This window comes from Engystomops pustulosus, chromosome 9 (genome assembly GCF_040894005.1).
Source record: "Engystomops pustulosus chromosome 9, aEngPut4.maternal, whole genome shotgun sequence".
In the NCBI taxonomy this organism is placed as follows: Eukaryota; Metazoa; Chordata; class Amphibia; order Anura; family Leptodactylidae; genus Engystomops; species Engystomops pustulosus.
In genome coordinates this window covers 47,237,693-47,257,373 of record NC_092419.1, presented here as the reverse complement: position 1 = coordinate 47,257,373, position 19,681 = coordinate 47,237,693, and the positions used below count along the sequence as shown (strand labels likewise).

At 40.0% G+C, this 19,681-nt stretch overlaps 1 protein-coding gene across 3 annotated transcripts in view; it reads right to left on the bottom strand.

Annotated features, from left to right (window-relative positions):
• Positions 1-374: 374 nt before the first annotated feature.
• The window catches only part of SMARCA1 (SNF2 related chromatin remodeling ATPase 1), a 71,663-nt gene continuing 52,356 nt past the window's right edge, over positions 375-19,681 (bottom strand). Inside the window, exons 19-24 of one of the 3 annotated variants that reach the window (XM_072124184.1) lie at positions 16,845-16,967; positions 13,906-14,038; positions 13,508-13,626; positions 12,375-12,587; positions 988-1,092; positions 375-773 (exon numbers count right to left, since the gene is read on the bottom strand). In XM_072124184.1, coding sequence (XP_071980285.1) covers positions 708-773; positions 988-1,092; positions 12,375-12,587; positions 13,508-13,626; positions 13,906-14,038; positions 16,845-16,967 — 759 coding nt within the window. In that variant the 3' untranslated portion in view covers positions 375-707. Of the gene's footprint in view, positions 774-987; positions 1,093-12,374; positions 12,588-13,485; positions 13,627-13,905; positions 14,039-16,844; positions 16,968-19,681 lie in introns of those variants that run through there. The other 2 variants (XM_072124185.1, XM_072124186.1) reach the window with 2 other exon arrangements.

Below are 19,681 nucleotides of genomic sequence, written 5' to 3'. Positions count from 1 at the left end.
TATCGGGCGCACGATCTTAGTGAATCACAACGGACTTCATCCTCGTCAGACAACGCACCTCGGGGATCGCGACAGGACAGGGTAAGTAAATGTCCGAGTATTTTTGCATTACTAACCCATCAATATACTGAAGCTTATTTGTAAAAAATCCTGAAAAGTCTTTTTATGAGAAATGACTTTTAAGACTTTTCATCAAGCACTATAATCCTTCATTTTACTGTTATGGAGTTTGGTAACGGTCTGAGATGTAACTAATGCTCTTCAAATAGTTTCATAAAAACAAAATTTTCGAAAAAAATATCAAATTCTCCAAAAAATATTGCAGTATACTATATATAGTTCTATATTCACTCAAAGCCAAAACAATCTGCATATAGTGTTTTGATTTAGATTTTTATTTCAAAGCCACTGCCTACAGTATAAAACATACAAAAGCTAAAACCCTCTGCACTTGCTTAACACAAGGAACGTTATAATATGAAATATATGATTTTCACAAAATACGGAAGATGTAAATACTGGGAAGCATAAAATATAATATGTTTTTTTTTAAGGTAGACATTTAAAAATATACACATTTTTGCACATGTAACTGTAACTAGGAAGTGATGGGTATGCACAACCATTGCAAGGTAACTTCACAAGAAGCATTGTTATATGATGGCGTATAGAAGTGGCAGTCTGGTAGCAGTGATCTACAGAGCACTTTAAGATTTGGCTTTTTTTGTATCCTTCTTCCCAGAGTCTGCTGCATCCGCCTTTCTTTTGCCCGACTGAAAAAAAAAATACAAAAAAAATCATCAGAATCTAGAATTATTTCCTAATATTTAACTAATCAATACAGGTGATTATTTCAGAACGTTTGAAAGATTTCTTCAACAACGTAACTGCATAGGCCATAATTCATATTAATATAAGACGTATAGGTCTTTGTTGTTCAGATCCACTTAGACTTAACCCTGGTTACAATACAAAATTTGTATTTACCGACTTGGGGGTCTTCTTCTTCTTCTCAGCTCTCTCCTTTTCTTCAATCTCCAGGTTTTCCTTCTCGATCAGTGATATAAGAGTATTACAGCGTCTCTGCAGTTCCTGACAAACGGAATAATGGAATCAGAATTTGCTGGGCATTAATAAATGATATAGCCAATCTACAGAACATAAATGACCTGACGTGTAAATCTAGAGGCTATTAACTAAAGAGCATTTGCTCAGATCTGGGGTTTATAGCTGGATTTCATCAGCATACAAGTACGATTGCTCCGAGAATATGGAAGGGTGGAAACATCCTCATATTAATGTCTAGGATAACGCAATGATAACAACACTTGGTGCTCGCTGACCTCTATTGTTAGGAGTTCTGGTAGTCAGTCAGACTATAAACTGTCTTTCCCTGTATATATATATATATATATATATATATATATATATATATATTCAGTGTTACCATTCCCTATGTGGCTTGTCCTTCCACATAGATACAGTGTAGGGATAGCTGTCAGGATCCTTTATACTCACACATAAAACCTTCCCTGTCACATGAAATCTACCTGGTTTCTTAACTAGAATGTTATACTCTGAGCCCGAATCATGGAAGAGAAATAACTGATTGCACATTGGAATAGTCTAATGTCTATGTCTGTCCTACTATTACGAATTGTTTATCTTTAGGGAAATCTCTCCTCATGACTCTCTTATGGAGGTGTAACTCTACTCCAAGTACTGTCCCTCATATCTTGCAGGACTGTCCCAGTCTGAAATAATTTTGGGAGGGTGTCAGGCAGAACTCCCACAGTCTTTTCTGATTTTTGACAAGATCTGTGTGCAGCCAGAGACTGCATTCCCCTTAGCTGGAGAGGATCTGTACAGTGGAGGATATCCAAAGATGTAGGATTTAATCTCCTCTGCAAAATGGGCATGAGTAACTGTTTGTTCTCTGTGTGGACGTTTGGACTTCCTGTTAGGTTACCCAGAGATATTGCTATCTCTTGGATGGATACAAGGTCTACTCTGTACCCTTACTGGTGCTTCTGCCGCTCAGTCAACCCCCTTCTTTTTTTCCCTCTCTCTTCTTCATCTAAACCAACACATCTTTCTTTTTTGTTTAATTACAAGGGGTATGGAAAGTATTCAGACCTCCTTTTATATTTTTGACTCTGTTTCATTGCAGTATGTTTTTTGCTCATTAATGTACACTATGCACCACATCTTGACAGAAAAAATCAGAAATGTTGATATTTTTGATAATATATTAAACAAAAAAACTGAAGGGTCATGACTCACATGCTTCTGATCCTTCCTGAGATGGTTCTACTCCTTCAATCAGGCACACACCTGTCTATATAAGAGCTCACAGTGCATGTCAGGGTACATGAGAATCATGAGGTCTAAGGAACTACCTAAGGAGCTCAAAGGCATAATTATGGCAAGGCACAGATCTGGCAAAGGTTACAAAAGAATTTCTGTAGAACTCAAAGTTCACAACAGCACAGCGGCCTCCATAATCCTTAAATGGAAGAAGTTTGGGACGACCACAACTCTTCGTTGACCTGGTCGTCCAGGTCAAACTAAGCAATCGTAAGAAACAGCCTTGGTGAGAGAGGTAAAGAAGGAGCCCAATATCGCTTTGGCTGAGATGCAGTAGGAAGATGGGAGAAATTTCCACAAAGTCAACTATCACCAGTTGGGGCTCTGGGACAGAGGCTGCCGACGGAAGCCTCTCCTCAGTACAAGACAAATGAAAGCTGCATACAGTTTGCAAAAAAACACATGAAGGACTCCTAGACTATGAGAAATAAGATTCTCTGGTCTGATAAGATGAAGATTGAAATTTTTGGTGTTAATTCTAAGCGGTATGTAAAAACCTCTTCCAGAGTGCTATGGACCTCAGACTCTGGACCAAGACAACGACCCTAAGTACACAGCTAAAATAACAAAGCAGTGTCTTCAGAACACCTCTGTGACCATCCCTGACTGCCCCAGAGCTCTGAACTAAACCTAATTGGGTTACTCAGGAGGGACTTGAAAGTGGCTTCCATTGACGTTCATCATCAAACCTAAGGTAACTGGAGAGGATAATAATAATCTTTATTTACATAGTGCTATCACTTTACAAATCGTAGGGGACATATACAAATATAATATTATATTACAGAGTACAAACAGTTACACAGAACAATAGGAGTGAGGGCCCTGCTCACAAGAGCTTACAGTTTGATTCTGCAAGGAAGAATGGCAGAGGATCCCCAAATCTAGGTGTGAAAAACTTGTTGCATCATTCTCAAGAAGGCTCATGGCTGTACAAGCTCAAAAGCTGCTTCTACTCAGTACTGAGCAAAGGGGCTGAATACTTATGACCTTGTGATAATTCACTTGTTCTTGTTCAATCAATTAGCAAAAATATCTAGATTTCTGTTTTTTTCTGTTGAGATGGGGAACAGAGTGTGCATTATTGAGCAAAAAAAGAACTTCTTTCTACTAAATGGCAACAATGAAACAAAGAGTAAAAAATGTATAGGGTATGAATATTTTCCATACACACCAGTGTTTGATTTAACACTCTGATGCTTTTTTTGTGCTGCTCCTCTATTATTCCTCTGAGAATTGATAACTAGGTGTTACCAGTTCCATTGAAAAAGGGGCGTTTTTTGTAAAAAGTGTGATACTGGCAGCACTGATCAGGGTCAGACTGTGTAGGAACAAACCACTAACTGATAACCCTCATTTGTCACAAGTTTTGTCAGATTTTTATGGTTCCTAACCAACCATTGTGTACGAGCACAAAGTGGAGATGTGCTGCAGAACATGTTACGGTCACATACTAATCACATCAGTAGATCCTCTTTGGTTGCGATTGTTCAATCATTACCCTGCAAATGACTGCATCCTTTCATTTAATGGCCATATTGTTTATTAAAAGTTTTGTTGCTGGATATAAAAGCCTAAAATCAATATATCTATGAGTTCATCTTCCTTATAAAGAAGTTCTAGGGTTTTTATATAAATATGCAAGTAAGAATATGTCCGCACGGGGAATAAACCTTTGCTTTATACGGTTGGGCAAGGACAGGACTGCCCCACAGGATTATGTGAGCCTGTATTTTAACGTCTAAGTTTAGTAGCTGAGCGCAGGCTAGGGAATCGGAGACTGAGGGGGGGGTTATGTTTCTGTATCCCTGTAAAGGGCATAAGATAGGCAAACCCCAGTGAGCATTTAAGAGGTGACTGCAGGTCTTTTGGGGGTGCAGTACATCACTTCTCACCTTGTCAGATGCCAGTTAATGTTTGCCAGCTTCTATGTGAGTATACTTCACAGCAGCGCAAGATGAATCAGTTACCTGGTTACCAATTAACCTAATCAGCATATTACAATAGTCTATTGATCTCAATGTTAAGTCTTTGGAACAGAAATGAAGGCAGTGCACTACTCCGGGAACATACACTATATGGGAAAAGATTAATGGTTTCGGCCGGGAAATGTTACAAAACTGTCCTCCAGAGATGGTGGCTACTGAATGCAGATGATTAATAATGAGTACGGCAAAGCAGCGCAGAGTCAGCCCGTGACCCCTCGCACCTCAGGGGGAACTTCTAGTTCTGATCCGCACAAAGAATGGACACATTATGCAGTGAATCACGCCGTACGCAAAGTCCAGAAACGTTACATTATTACTCGCATCCTGCAAAGTTTTAATGTAACTCGTACTATAGGCGTTATGTTAGGTAACAGATGCGATGGAGATAATAACAGCACTTATATCTCCCTAGGCCATACAAAAATAACATGAAAACGTCACCAAACATAGTCATGGCAACCAGTACTCCATGTCACTGCATGAAAAGAGACAGACAGCACCATGAAGTCACTTCTTTAAACTTATTTCCCCCTAAAATACGAAGAATTGGATATTATATAGTGCATAATGTATATGGATGTCACGGGCATGGTTTCCCCAGATCCTTTTATAGCGAAGAACAAGAGAAAAAGGAATAAGATGCACAATGTGGCCGTGCTGCCGCTGTGTAATAATCTTATGACGTTCTTTCTAGTGCAAATTGTTTGCACATGTATTTAAGAAGTGTCAGCGCCACATATGTATCACGGCTTCACTATACCCGATGCACAAATTTTGTCACCTAAATGGGCGTTCCCGTGCCAGACCGTGTGACACATTTACCATGCAGTGTCCGACAGAATTGTGTTGTGTTGCACACTCTGGGGGGGATTTATTAAACCTCGACTGTCGGAATCTGAGATCCGACGAGTGGAAGCATAGCCCGATGTATTAAAGTAGCACACAGACGGAACTAATCAGTCAGGCATCATAAAACCGCCGACACAAATGAGATGTGCGCCAAAATCTTACATGGGTTGCACCTGTTTTTCTTTTGAGTTCAGACCATTTTTTTCCTAGTCTGTTCTGCCCCAAAAATTTTGCCTAAAAATGCAGACAAAGTCCACATAAATGTGGCGGATGATGTGGAAAATATAGGCCACGGCCACTTGCGCCAAAAAAGACGGACGAGTCGGAATAGTCAGAAACATCTGTTCTTTCTGGCGCAAGCGCATTATAAATGATCCACAACACTTTTGTGCCTAAAAAAGTGTCTTCCCTACACTTTTTTGGCGTATACGATAATACATCTGCCCCTCTATGTTAAAGGTGCACCAAAAAAAGTTGGTACACTCTGTTGGGGCAGTGCAGGGGGCGCCATATTCATGAAGAACATGCGCCACAATTCATGAATCTGGTGCCCCCTGCGCACTAAACAGGCAAACTGCACATAGTACAGACTTCACTATTTTTGATAAATGAGGACCATTGTGTTTAGTTTTACTCTTTGGATGTAGTGTGCTTCTTTTGATTTTGCAGCAAATCACATAGACTAAAAATTACAGACCGATCCAACAAAGCAATAAACGTGAAGGTAGTACCGCACTATATTTTGTAACAATGGTACCTGCAACAGGTGGGATATGTTACACAACAAAGGAGGAGTCAGTACTTGTAGTTATGGAAGATGGAAAATTTGGCAAGTGTTCTCTGCTCAGCTCCTTTTGCTGTTTAATATGCTGCCTGCTAAGGGACACTGGGGCACATTTACTTACCCGGTGCCTGCGCGATCGCCGATGCAGACTATCCAACAAGGATGAACTCTGCCGCGATTCATGAAGATCCTGCAACAGATTTCCTGCATGTGTCGCTTCCCCGATCAAGTCAGAGTTCACCCTTTTATTCCTGGTGCATGTAAGTGCATGGCTTGTGACACAAATTTATATGTTAAATCCTGCTGGTAGTCCGAATCCATCGGATCGTCAAACGGCCCGCCCCCCGATTTGTGTCGCGTGAAAGCCGGCGCGATAGTCACACAAAACGATTGCTTGCGACACATTCCCCGTCGCAATCCCCGAAAAGTCGTAAAAACCGACGTAAATGCGGCCGCAGGACTCTAAGTAAATAAGCCCCACTGTGTACAATGTTTAGCTCCTTCTGCTCTATTATATGCTGCCTGCAAAGGGAAACTATTTATAATCTGCTCAGCTGATCCTGCTCTATAACATGTTGCCTTTATATTGAGCAGTGCCTTTACATTGTATAGTGTCCTATCTGCTTAGCTACTCTTGCCCTATAATATGCAGTCTGCAGATTACACAGCAGCATTAGAGAGATTTGCTTTCATGCTGTGAAGATACTTAGTTGTCCGAACAGACAATGCTCTGCAGTTTTAGATGTATGTGTATGTGTAGCTGAAAACTAAACATTCTTGGGCGGGGGGATTTCATTGTATAGGTGACTGGTGTATATTTGCACCAATATTAAAAAAAGTATACAAAATCTACATCACTATCCACATTCTCATAGTAATGACACATTCAGCGTTTGCATTTCAATGTTTCTATAAACCAACACGACAAAGATAATATCATACACTAGACACTATGTAATACTATGTTATTCTATAGTTTCTATAATACATTCACATTATGTTTTATTTGATTGCATAGCTCGAGCAAAAAAAAAAAAAAATCATAAAATGAGGACAAAGACAAAATCCTGTTTTTCAAAACCGGATGAGATGTGGATTATTTTTTAGTATACAGCAGCCTCTAGTGGCAGTCCAGATGCGTATAGATGGCAGCTGAGTATATTGTGTTAAAATGCTGTCATATACAGTTCCAGACTTGGATATCTAAAATATGCTTATAGGTTAGCTAATAGGCAGTAACATTAAAGCTTCCTACAATAACCATATGTTTGTATTATGCCCTCTAATCCCATACCACCTGGGGGTCTACTGATCTGATTCTACAGCATTATAGATTTCCATAGTACTGTAAGTTCACTTCATCAGACCTGATGTAAAGATTGGATTTGGGGTCATATTAAAGGTGTTTTCCCACTAAAGAAAATTCTCACACCTCAATCCCCTAGTAATGTTAACACAATAAAGATCATTTTAGCACCTTACTTTACAATGTTACTCAGTGTTATTGCTGTTTTAGATCCTATCACTCTCTATGGTGCTCAGCGCAAAATCCCAGGGTGTGGACGGGGCCTCTCTAGCAGACACACTGGGGCAGATTTACTTACCCGGTCCATTCGCGATCCAGCGGCGCGTTCTCTGCGGTGGATTCGGGTCCGGCTGGGACTCATCAAGGTAGCTCCTCCGCCGTCCACCAGGTGGCGCTGCTGCGCTGAAAAGCATCTGAACGCACTCAAGTTCACCGAGCTGGACCTAGTGAAGGTAAGCGCATCCCAAGCGACACTTTTATTGTTTTAAATGCGGCGGTTTTTCAGAATCAGTCGGGTTTTCACTCGGCCACGCCCCCTGATTTCCGTCCCGTGCATGCCTGCGCCGATGCGCCACAATCCAATCGCGTGCGCCAAAATCCCGGGGCAATACAGGGAAAATCGACGCAAATCGGAAATATTCGGGTAACACGTCGGGAAACTGTGAATCGGGCCCTTAGTAAATGACCCCCATTATGACCTATCTAGTTTTGTTGGGTGACAATGTTGTTAGATTATCTGGGTACAAGGTATATATACACTTTCACATAGGAGGAGAGAGATGAGACAGATCAGAGATTCATGAGATCCATGCATGATAGCCTATTACAAATGTAGCTCTGCTACATCTCTGTTCTCAGTCTCACAGATATGTGCCTGCATCCCCCTTTCCCCGGATCACTTATCTACTTGTAGTTTGCAGCTTGTCTCTCCTCACAATCTCCTGCCAGGAAGTGAATCAGTGTCTGTGTCTCTGAGCTCCCTGCAAGGGGCGTGGCTACAGGCACATGACAAAGAAATCTTATCTGCACAATCTCACACAGAAATCTAAGATGGCGTCCGACCCAGTCTGAAGTCTGAAGTTACAGGGTCGTGTCTAGGGGAAACTGAAATTGTATACAGCAGGAATATAAAACTTATTTTGGTTAATGGGCTACTTCAACCAGAAATCACACTTGGGAATAAGCCACCATTCAAACACGAAAACGCTGCGTTTTTCCTCTTGTCCCAATCTCCTCCATTAGCTGTATAGAAAAGACATAGCTTAGATGGTTTCAGCAGATAAAACTTTTTATTCTCGGTTCTTATCTGTTGAAACCGTCTACGCTATGTCCGTATATGTCTTTTCTATATAGCTAACGGAGGAGAAAGAAAATAAGTTTTATATTGATGGATAGAAGATCGATAAAGTATTTGTGAGTTCGGGTCGGACTGAATCCTGTGTCCAGTATGTTCTGGCTTTTTAAGTTTTTTTAACTCTACAGTTTATGTAGTGTTTACAATATTCAAATAAAGTATATTGGGGCAGATTTATCAAGCAGTCTGAAAGTCAGAATATTTCCAATTGCCCATGGCAACCAATCACAGCTCCCCTTTAAAATATTCATGAGCACTGGTGAAATGAAAGCTGAGCTGTGGAAATATTCTGACTTTCAGACTGCTTGATAAATCTGCCCCATTGTGTCCTAAAAATGCACATCAAACTTTTTTTCTTTTTCTTTGGTTACATGGTTTTTACGATGTGTGGACTAGATACCCTAGGCAACTAGCCCTATCTGCTTGAAAAATATGTTGGATGATTGCTGGATCCATCCCGGACCGTTTGTGCAGCTCTTGTGTGAGAAGGTGCAGCAGTGTATTTTGATTTATTCTACAGTATGTATACAGCAGGACTGATAGATATAAGAAACTGGTCTTTGTGGGAATTTGAATGTACCTTTGCCAGAACTAGTTGAAGAATGGCTTCTAGTGTGAATAAGGGAGCCAAGTGCAAATGTACAGAACAGAAGAGTGTGTCCCTTCATTTTCTGTACGGTAAGTGTTCATCTAGCTCTCACTTTGTATAACTCAGTAGCCGGGGTCCACACCATAAGCAGATGTGCTCTCAGATAAGATATGCATGTAATATTAACAGCATACAAAATAAATCCAGTTATCTGCTGCACTTTCCATTTCCAGATCTTGGAAAGGCCATGGACTTTTATCATAAAATCTGAGCTGCATTTTCATTTGATAATTTTATTATTTCCATTTGACTTTCAGCCTAAAAGTGATGCATTAGTTCAAAAACACAGAAAATGACTTTTTCCACATTTCTAAAATGTAATTCTACAATAATTATCCAATTATGTGAACGTACTAAGTGCGGACAATGGATGGACTCCACTACCAAGCCCCTATCTCAGGAGGAAAGTGTCTTTTCTTCTGGATATGGTTGCATATGTCGTTGTGAAAATATCCCGACCTTTAATGTTAAATTATTATGACATTTACTGTATCCAAGAAACAGGGTCACACAAAATGCCTCGGACTCGAAGCTAGAAATAGAATAGAAGAAATGGAAATGTCTGTTGCTTTTAGACTAGATTTCTCCACAGACATCTTATTGTGGAGACATGAATGTATGCTGTTGTTTGGATGTCCTTGCATTTTTGGGACTTCAAGGATGGTTTCTCATTGTGAATTTGATGTCATTCTCGCAGATCAGCTCGTTCCTGGGGGATTCACCCCTGAACCAAGTCTACAATTTTTAAAGGAGTATTGTAAAGGAGTAATAATTTATTGATCACCTAAGATGAGATTAGTGGGGGGGTCATATACCGGAATCTCTGTCCATAAGCTGTGGTTCACATCATGTTCCCATATAGAAATGTAGAAATGCAAGGGCAGTGGGGAGTAGCCTCTCCCAAATGCAGATGTGTTTTGACATAAATGCAAACAATTGGAAACAAGCACCATGTGGGTCATTTACCAGGCCATTTATTTTTTATGGCAATTCATTGAGAAACGGCAGGAATGGCAATTATTTCCTACTTCACGTCAACTCCAAGCCAAGTGGACATGTCTGGCTGAGTGGGCCAACTATAGTCTGCAACTGTCCTGAATGGTCGCAGGTAACAGGGCAATTCTACACCAGACAGAGCCTGGCAAAGGATCTTATTCCAGCACAGCCGCCGTCAGCCTCATATGCCAGTGTGTAATAAATGTCCCTCTTTGTTTTTTGCCTACCATTTTTTTTTGCATTGTTTACCGGTTAAAACTATTTTCCACTCCTGATTGCAAGTGCTAAGGTCTAAACACATCTGTGATCAGGAGTAGCCCCTACACACTTTCCACAGCCTGAAAAGACCTAATGGTTTAGTAGCACTGCTAAATTGGTCCAATAAGTTTGAATTCAAAATTACTTTTCTTAAGGTTTGAAGGGAACCTTGAAGAGACCCACACAAACAGGATAAAAAACAAACTCTATGCAGTTTTATTGATCAAAACACCATGGCTTTTTGATTGTGCCATAATGTTTTTTAAGATGTTGTGATTCGACTACTTTAATCCCACAAGGACGTTCATAAAGACATTGTCAGATGTAGATCTTTCCCCATCCCATAGGTATACAATCAGAGAGGCTGAGCTGCGCATTCCTCTATTATTACTGTGTGATGGAACTGATTGAATAAATAGAATTATGATATGAATATGATAGTCTCTGTCCCTTTTGGATAGTCTGTAAGAAATATAGTCCACCCAATTAAAAAAAATACAAGAAGGCAGAGACCTCTCCTAGGAAACTCCGTAGTACGTACTATGTTCCCGAATGTCTTGCCAGTATGTACCCCCATCTTGCTTCCGAGGCTTTCAATGCCCTGAGCGAACTGCCCCATAGTTGCCTCCTGCGTGAAAACCCTCACCCGTTTTTTGTTAGGCAACACAACACCTGTAACCCCAGCAGTACTTCTACTAGATAAACCAGCAAAGATTAAAAACAGAGCCCATCGCTTAGTTCAATTTATAGCCTTAGCAGCTAGAATTCACATAGTAGCTAAATGGAAATCTATCCTTTACCGTGGTTAAGAACAGAATGAACCTACTGATGCTGTTTGAGAGAACTGAGGCGACGAGGACAGACACCTTCCCACAGTGGGAAGGGATTTGGAATCCCTGGATCACTTCATAGGCTCCCCCACCCTCGAGAGAGCTCTATCCCTGTCCCCTTAATGGTCCATTATGCCTCAACATGGCTCCAGCACTTCTCCACAAATAGTCTTGGTCTATCCACTGTCTATTCTACACTATACAGTTCTTGTGATCTTGTTACCTGTATGCTTTTCTCCTTCACCCTCTGTCCCCTTCCCCACCCTGTGTTTTATTATTTTGTACAACAGAAGCTGGCTATGTATCAAAAAAATTCTGTTTTCATTACTAATCCCCCTTCGTGGGGTACACCTTGTGCCTTGACCTAATGTAAGGCATTTTCCCGTTTTTAGACAATGAAACCTTGTTGAAACTAAAAAAAATACAAGAATATGACCCAAAGATCATGTCATTGGAAGCAGAATTACACTGCTGCTAAGCAACCATCACAATCTTGTATGTAGAGATAGAAACCACAAGCTAAAGAACTGGTAAAAGACTGACACATGGAATACCCCAATGTAGCACTTGAGAAGTTTTAGTATGGGCTGCAGTGTACCAGAACCCCCCACCCCTCCATGGCACTGCTGGAGTCAGCACTTAGTGACTTCTGGTAGGCTCACAGTGAATGGAGGAGCATATCATAAAAATTCACACCCATTAATAAGGCTTCACGTGGTCAGGCCCCATAGATTCAGTAATTGTTCTCCCTGGGGAAGGGATAGTTTCGAACTACTAGATTTAATTGGCATCAAATATTTTTGTTTTAATACTAGTGTCGATGTTCTCCTATATGGCATATGACCCTAATCACAAACTCAACTCCCCTGCTGCTTCCAGACTGAACAGCTCTATACAATGTATTGTAGTTCACACAAAATAAAGGTGGTTGTCCTAAGATAAGCCCATAAGAGGCACATGATACAGTCACTGTAGATATAACAGTATACATACCATTGCAGTCCGTGACTTGATGAACCAATCAAACCTAAACTGGGGGGCAATTCTAACACACTGGCGCAGCTCTTCATATACATTTTCCTTATCGAAGCCCATTTTATGCAGCATGCATATCAGGAACCGATCTTCTTCCTCTGTGTAGTTTTTGCCTTTATTGGTCCCATATTGTATTCGCAACTGATGAAATGGAGCTTTGTACCTTGCAATCTGAAAAAAAGTAAAAATATGGAATATTTCTGTAAATGGGGTTGGGGATAACCAGAAGGCGGTAGCCTGAGGGCTGGGACCCAATGATATGAAAACAGTTCCCATGAAATGTATCCATATATCTCTATAGTTCTAGTGTATGTCCCATACAGTCATAAGACAAGAATGATCAAACTTCCATACAGAGCATATCTGATGACTGTTCTTGTGATTAGAGAGGGTCCAACTCGGAGACCTTCAAAGTGATCCCAAGAATGCAAGCCCCAATTGTTCATGAATGTTTCACATAATTATAAATCCACTTAATATGTTCCGGAGGATTATCTACGAGTCCACAATAGCCACCATCATATTCTTCACCGTTGTCTAGTGGGAAGGTAGCATAAATGAAAGAGACAAAGATAAATTGGCCAAGATCATCAAGAAGGCACATAGCACTATCGAGGAGCCACCTATTCAACACAGTATGGGAAGAAAGATGTTTGTGCCAATTCGAGGTGATCTTACTGAACAAACACCACCCCATCCTGGACAATTCTCCAGCAACACAGTAACATCAGCAGCCGATACCACCAGTTATGCAGTCACACTATGAGCTTCCATAACTCCTTTATCCCCAATTCAACTGAACTGTACACTAGAGAGCTGAGCTCTAGTAGTAAGTGCTTGGATAGCCCCCAGCACTAGCCACCCAAGGATGTTTGCATGTTACTTGCTTATGTATTTTCTCTTGTTTACTATGCCTGAACCACTGTTACCAAACAATTAGCCTAAACCAGCAGCTTAATAAAGCTGTATGGTATCTAGTGGATAAGTCTTGATAAATGTGCTCCCTTAAAGGTTTATTTTTTTATTTGTGGTGGCATGGTAGTTGACATTCTGCTCAGATTCTACAAACCTCAAAAAGACATACAGATCACCTTTGCGTCCAGGGCTTTTTTGATGCTGATCCGCCGTTGAATACGTGCTTCACCCCGTTCAATCTGAGCCATGATCTTTTCAATATCTTGTAATTCATTGCAACGTTCCCAAAAGACAGCTGAAACCAAACATGTGAACGTGTGCTTATGTGCTGTACATATAGGAAAATAAGTATCCCATTAGCTACGTAACGTAGCTGATGTCTGCTTTGTGTCTTAGATGAAGAAATACTAGTCAGACATTAGCTGCTAACTGTGATTCATTATAAGGGTTAAATTGACTATAGATGATCAATTGTGCCATTTACAAGACTCAGGGCTGTCTTGTCTGAATAACAAATAGGACACTTATATGTATAATCCTATGAATGGCTTATGTAGCATAGGGACTAACAAACCTGAGTATTCAATAACCTCTTCTGGAGTCTTCCCTTCCACTTCTCGAGCAATATTATCAATATCGTCACGGCCATATTTTTCATTAGCTTTAATAAACTGGTTGAAGTCCCGTTTATTCCAATTTGTAAAACCCTAGCAACAAACATAACACAAAATGAAGATCCAATAGCATTTACTGAAATGTGCAAAGCCCTTGTACATAGTAGTAACGTGATGCCACAGAGAAGCGAAGCAGAAGAAAAGAAACGCAAAAATGATCTGCGAAACAGAAGGCTGGAAATCTTGTCCAACAACTTGAAAGGTCACATGCTTGTGTTAAATAGCAACTAATCAGCAAATGCGGAACACACAGACAACCATGTGACTTCTGGATTTTTCATATTAACTTCTATTGAAAGCATATCACACAAACACGGGCAGGAATAGGACCTGTGTGGAGTCTTGTACAACTTCCACACACATCAGTGAAAAAGACATTTAGGTGCCTTGGTCAATTGAAATGGACGTGTGCTAAAACATGTATTCAATATTGGGCCGCTACAATCCCATTGTTTATCACCTTTGCGTGATTGGTGCATGAGGTCCGCGCATGCGCTGATGACAATACAAAAAGGCTGCGGCTTGGGCCGTTAGCTCATACACAGCACCATGTGTATGACCTATAAAAAATACATGTGGATCTGAGCTAGTCATTGAAACAGGTCTGACCTGGTAAAGATTGCTTACCAACACATGTACTCACAGCTTGATTTTCCAAGAGCCAGAGCCGGCAGGGGGAATATTAAGACTAAGCGCCGGTCTAAATAAATTCTCCACAGTATTTCTAAATAAAAAGGGCTATCTTTATGGTATCATCTAAATATCAAAAAAATATAAAATCTTCGTGCCGATTTTTCTTAAGTGAAAAATAGAATGTTAGTTTTAACGGTATGTTAACACATAATACATGTATTGGAATAGGTGTGAAGAACGCCGCAGGCTCCACTTCATAAATTTACAATTTTACTGGTGTGTATTTTATGCTGTGAGAACAAACACTAAATGGCAATGCTCTGTATACCTATATGTAAATCTATTTATAATATATATCTTTTTTTTTTAATGAAAGCTTTAATGAAGGCTACCAATGTGCAACGGGAGCCTCTGTCACAGATCCCATGGTATTTGACAGAGAGAGAACAGTACCAGTAACAGAAAAGTTGTGGAAGAGCTTCATGGACCAGCTTAAAAGTTAATGTTGTACATTGGTTGCCTCTAGTGTCCGCCATGGGACAGATTCATCATTGCCTTGTGATGGACAGCATAGCACTGATGTGAACAAAGCATAGAATGCATCAACTAATAAAGTATTTGCAACTATAGTCAGATTTCATTTTTTGATCCTTATATCAGATTGTAACCAAAGTATCATAGCATGTGAGGCTGGCAAAAGACGCAAGTCCAAATTTTAAGACTTAAATAAATGTTTTATCCCCATAACCGGTGATATTTTTGCTCTCCAGAAAGGCATCCAGGCCTCTCTTGAACATGTACATAGAGTCGGCCATAACAACCTCCTGCGGCAGAGAGTTCCATAGTCTCACTGCTCTTACAGTAAAGAACATTTGTCTATGGTGATGGTAGAATCGCCTCTCCTCTAGGCGAAGAGGATGCCCCCTTGTCCTGGTCACAGGCCTAGGTATAAAAAGATCTTTGGAGAGATCCTTGTACTGCATGTCCAGCTCTTGAACATTAACAAGTACTTTGCATATGAAAGTGACCCATGACTGTCAGCTCTGAGTTTGTATGTTTTTCTGTTTAAGTAATTCATGAATACATTGACAACTGGGGGTGACCATCTAGGAGGAGGAATGGTAACGCTAAGTGGTTGATTTATTCCAAACTAATCAGGAGGATAACTAGAGGAGCAGCATAACACGAAGCCCAGATACTGTAGCAATGTTATTTTGTAGGGCATGCAATGTTCTTAAACAGACGTGCGCTTCTTTTCAGTGTCATGTTGTAAAATATATACATTTTTTTAAGGTTGCATTTATTTGAGTGAGCACAGAAATTATGGCACTATAAAAGGATATGCCAGACAGAATTATTATTATTGTGTTCTATAATGTGGATGTGTTCTGTGAAATGAGGGTGAATCTTTTCATCAGAAAATTGAAATGAAATTATAAAGGAAGTGCATCTTTAATAAGACGCAATTGTAAATTGTGATTGTCTTCAATCAGCAAATGCAATTTCTTCTTTCATAGTTTGTTTAAAAAGAAAAGTAGAACAACCCCAGGAAGGACTGGACTTCAAGTCAAGTGCATTGTAGCTTCCTAAAAGCACTTTGCTATTGCTGTGCACCTATCATTAACGCAATTTCAATCCTTTACCTGGCATAGACTTATCATTGCTTACATCCCAACAATACAGACTAGCCGAAATAAAAGTTCAGAGGTGACCCCTTTCTGGTGCAGTCATTAAGTCTGTAAATGCATTAAAAAGCATGTTTTATTTTTTTTTTCTACTACTACAGTATTTTACACCAAGCACACTTGAACGGTGGTGTCCCCTGAAACAGGATACATTCTTCCTTTAACTTCTAATGGCCTAATTTTGGAGAAAATCATCATTTAAAATGGGATGATTTGGGAGTGGATAAACTCCCTTTGACTTTATTTTAAGTACAGATATTTATTTTGTATACAGATATTGCTTGGATATATCATGACTGCATGATTGGTTAGTAGTTGTTTAAAGTCAGTGACCCCCCAACAATACAGAACATGAAGTATCCATTGTGCTAGTTTTTGTTCTGTGTCCTCGTCACCCCTTTCCATCTATAAGACAATAGCCCCAGCTGAAGAAGGAGGCCAGTAGTGTTGTGTAGCTAGTTGTGGCCACCACTAAAGTGATATTGTATTCCTGTGCCTCATATTGAACGATAGTCTTATACCTGGGTAAGAAGCGCCTCCTTTTCTTCGGACTCTGCAGCATCAAGCGGCTCGGACTCATCAATCTTCCTCTGTTCCTCTTTTTGTACCTGTGATGCATTTGGGAGGTCTGAATTCCTGGGGACCTGAAATCAGAAGTCAAAATGAGAATAAGCCGTGGAGGAACAATGCTATTATACATTCACACTCATATCAATCTTACTTTACAACACACGCTACAGAAATTGAGCCGAGTAATGCCGATAAAAGGATTGATGGACTTCGGCACACGGCATTTGTCACATAGAATAACACTGCAGCTCCTCTAATAACTGTGCATTAGAAAGGAGAAGATTTTGGAAGTGTGGCAGATAAGTAGGACTGTTTACAACAATGCTTACACATCAATGAAATGTACCAGCCATAAATTATAAAATGAGACTTGGCGCAGGCAAGCATCAGCAGTTTTGTCTTTTTTTTTTTCCTGGTGGATATTAATAGTATGCAGCATAACCAAGTAAACAAAGCTGCAATGCAAGATATGTATGTGTACAGAGACAAAGCAAGACACAATGTATTAAACTGCATCAATGTACATTTCTGGGATCAGTTTTGATGAACATAGGCTTTACAGAAAAGCTTTATTCTGCCATTATCCTGTAGCTACATGTTGTCCCACTCTTATTTATAGGAAATTCCACTTTTCTTTGAAATGTTTATGTCCTGTTTCTGACCTCAGACCCCATGTTTTTTTATTGGCTTTACATTTCTGCTCGTAGGAGAGAATAAACGAGAGATGCGGCACAACAGACTGTTTTCTACCTCATACCAGCGATGGCAGAGAGAGGGTCGCCTGTTTTCAGCCCTTTGCTACATTTGATATAACAAGGAAATGTGGCACTCAAAATTATCTAAGTGCAGACATGAGAGACAACCAGAACACCGTCCGTCAAGTTTTTTCATAGGACTATATCATCTTGTTTGGAGTGGTGCAACCCCTGGACCCTGTTGTAGATGTATTAGTCACTCCGGTTAGTGGTGCTGGCTAAAAGAACCTAAAAAAGGGGCAGTGCAAGTAATAACTTGTTATAAATGGATACATAATGTATGCAGAAAAATCCCTTCAAAGCGGGTAGGCTCTCATTCTTTGGCATTAAAATACCTGGATTTAATTGATAACAAACTATATATTATTAGCGAATAATGCAATATCAACTAATAGCAGACACATCCATACCACCAAGCAGCATGAATGCCTACAATTCTGAACATACTGCTAAGGGGAAAATAAGCAATTGTTCTGTAACTAGGAAACAGGAAAATACATTGTACATCACAGATGTTATTCTTAACAGCAAAGATACTGGAAAACATGAAGGAGTTCATTGACACCTTAACCACCTTAAATGTGTTTTGCATGAATATGGATTAACATCAGATGGTCTGAGGAAGAGAAAAGAAAGAACACATACTTGCTCCCTTGTTGCTTTGTTACAACTGATTTTGAGCCTGCACCTAACCGGAAGTTCCTGGGGGGTGGGGGGTGAAGAAGTCAATGGCCTCCTTATACCTTACTATCATTTTTTTATGGGTCTTTACTCTGTATTGTCCCCTAGTCCAAGGAGTCCACAAATTAAATGAAGTACATCCTGTGACCCCGACCCCCATACTAGAAGAACAAGAGGCACACAAGAACCGTACCAGGGTAAGTATACCTTCTTTTTTCTCCTTACCCCCATGCAAGGCCCCTTTAAGTGCTCTGCACTAATAAAAAGCAAAAAAAAAAACCTTTTCCATCTTTTCTGTCAGGAGGAGACTTACTGGCTTGAATATTATCCCAAGTCATGTCTCAATGCTTCTGAAAATCAGGCCCATACTTATAAGGATCCACATCCCAAAATGCACAAGTTTCCTTCTGCCATATATGTAAACTTATTTGCATGTCCTTTCTCAGAAAAACTGCTTAAGTGTCCACAGGGCATTACCAGACTATCAAAAGTGGCAGTAGACATATATGGGAGCTTCCTATGTCCTCTAAGCCTCCCTATGTTTTTACTAGCGCACAATTCCACAACTTCGGGAGGAGACGGGACATGCACACCCTTGGAGCCCAATCTGGACAAAGCACAGGAACTTTAAGTCAGGTACAGATTGTGAACCTCCTAAAACTTTCAGTTAAGTAGAGAGCAAAGTAGTAACTAAAGATTAACCAACAACCATGATGGAATATTACATTTGTAGGTAGTTTAAACCAAGATAATCCTGTTTGTTATGGGCATGTATCAAATCTCTCCAATACTTTGTGAAATTAACCTGTGTCATGTTGGAAAAAGGGTTAAGTCGGCAAGTCTCATTGCCCATAAAACAGGTACATGATAATAAAGCCTGAATCCTCACCTGGGCTTCTATCTGCGAGAATATTGCCTTTTTGTGAGTGCTCCATGGAAAAAGATCAGATTTACTATTACAGAATAATATCTTTTATGGTACTTTATGTAAGATTTGCTGCCTTTATTAAATGTGTTCCCACTAAAGGGAGCTGGCAGATAAAAAAGTTATAGCAGATATATATAAACGTCTTTTACAATATTGAGACCGACGATACAGCTAAACTGGGATGTGAAGATATGAAACTTAATTGCAAGCCCCGCATACTAAAAAAAACACTGCAGTACATGTAAAGCCTCCATGTACATAACTAAGTACACACGCCTTAACCCTTTCAAGACCGAGCATGCTTAGTTTAACCAAACACATTTTTGTAAAAAATTGTTTCCCATGTATAACAATGCCACCTTGCCCCATTATCCTCATTCCTATATAATATATACTGTTATATTTTTCTCCTTCCTTTTTCAAT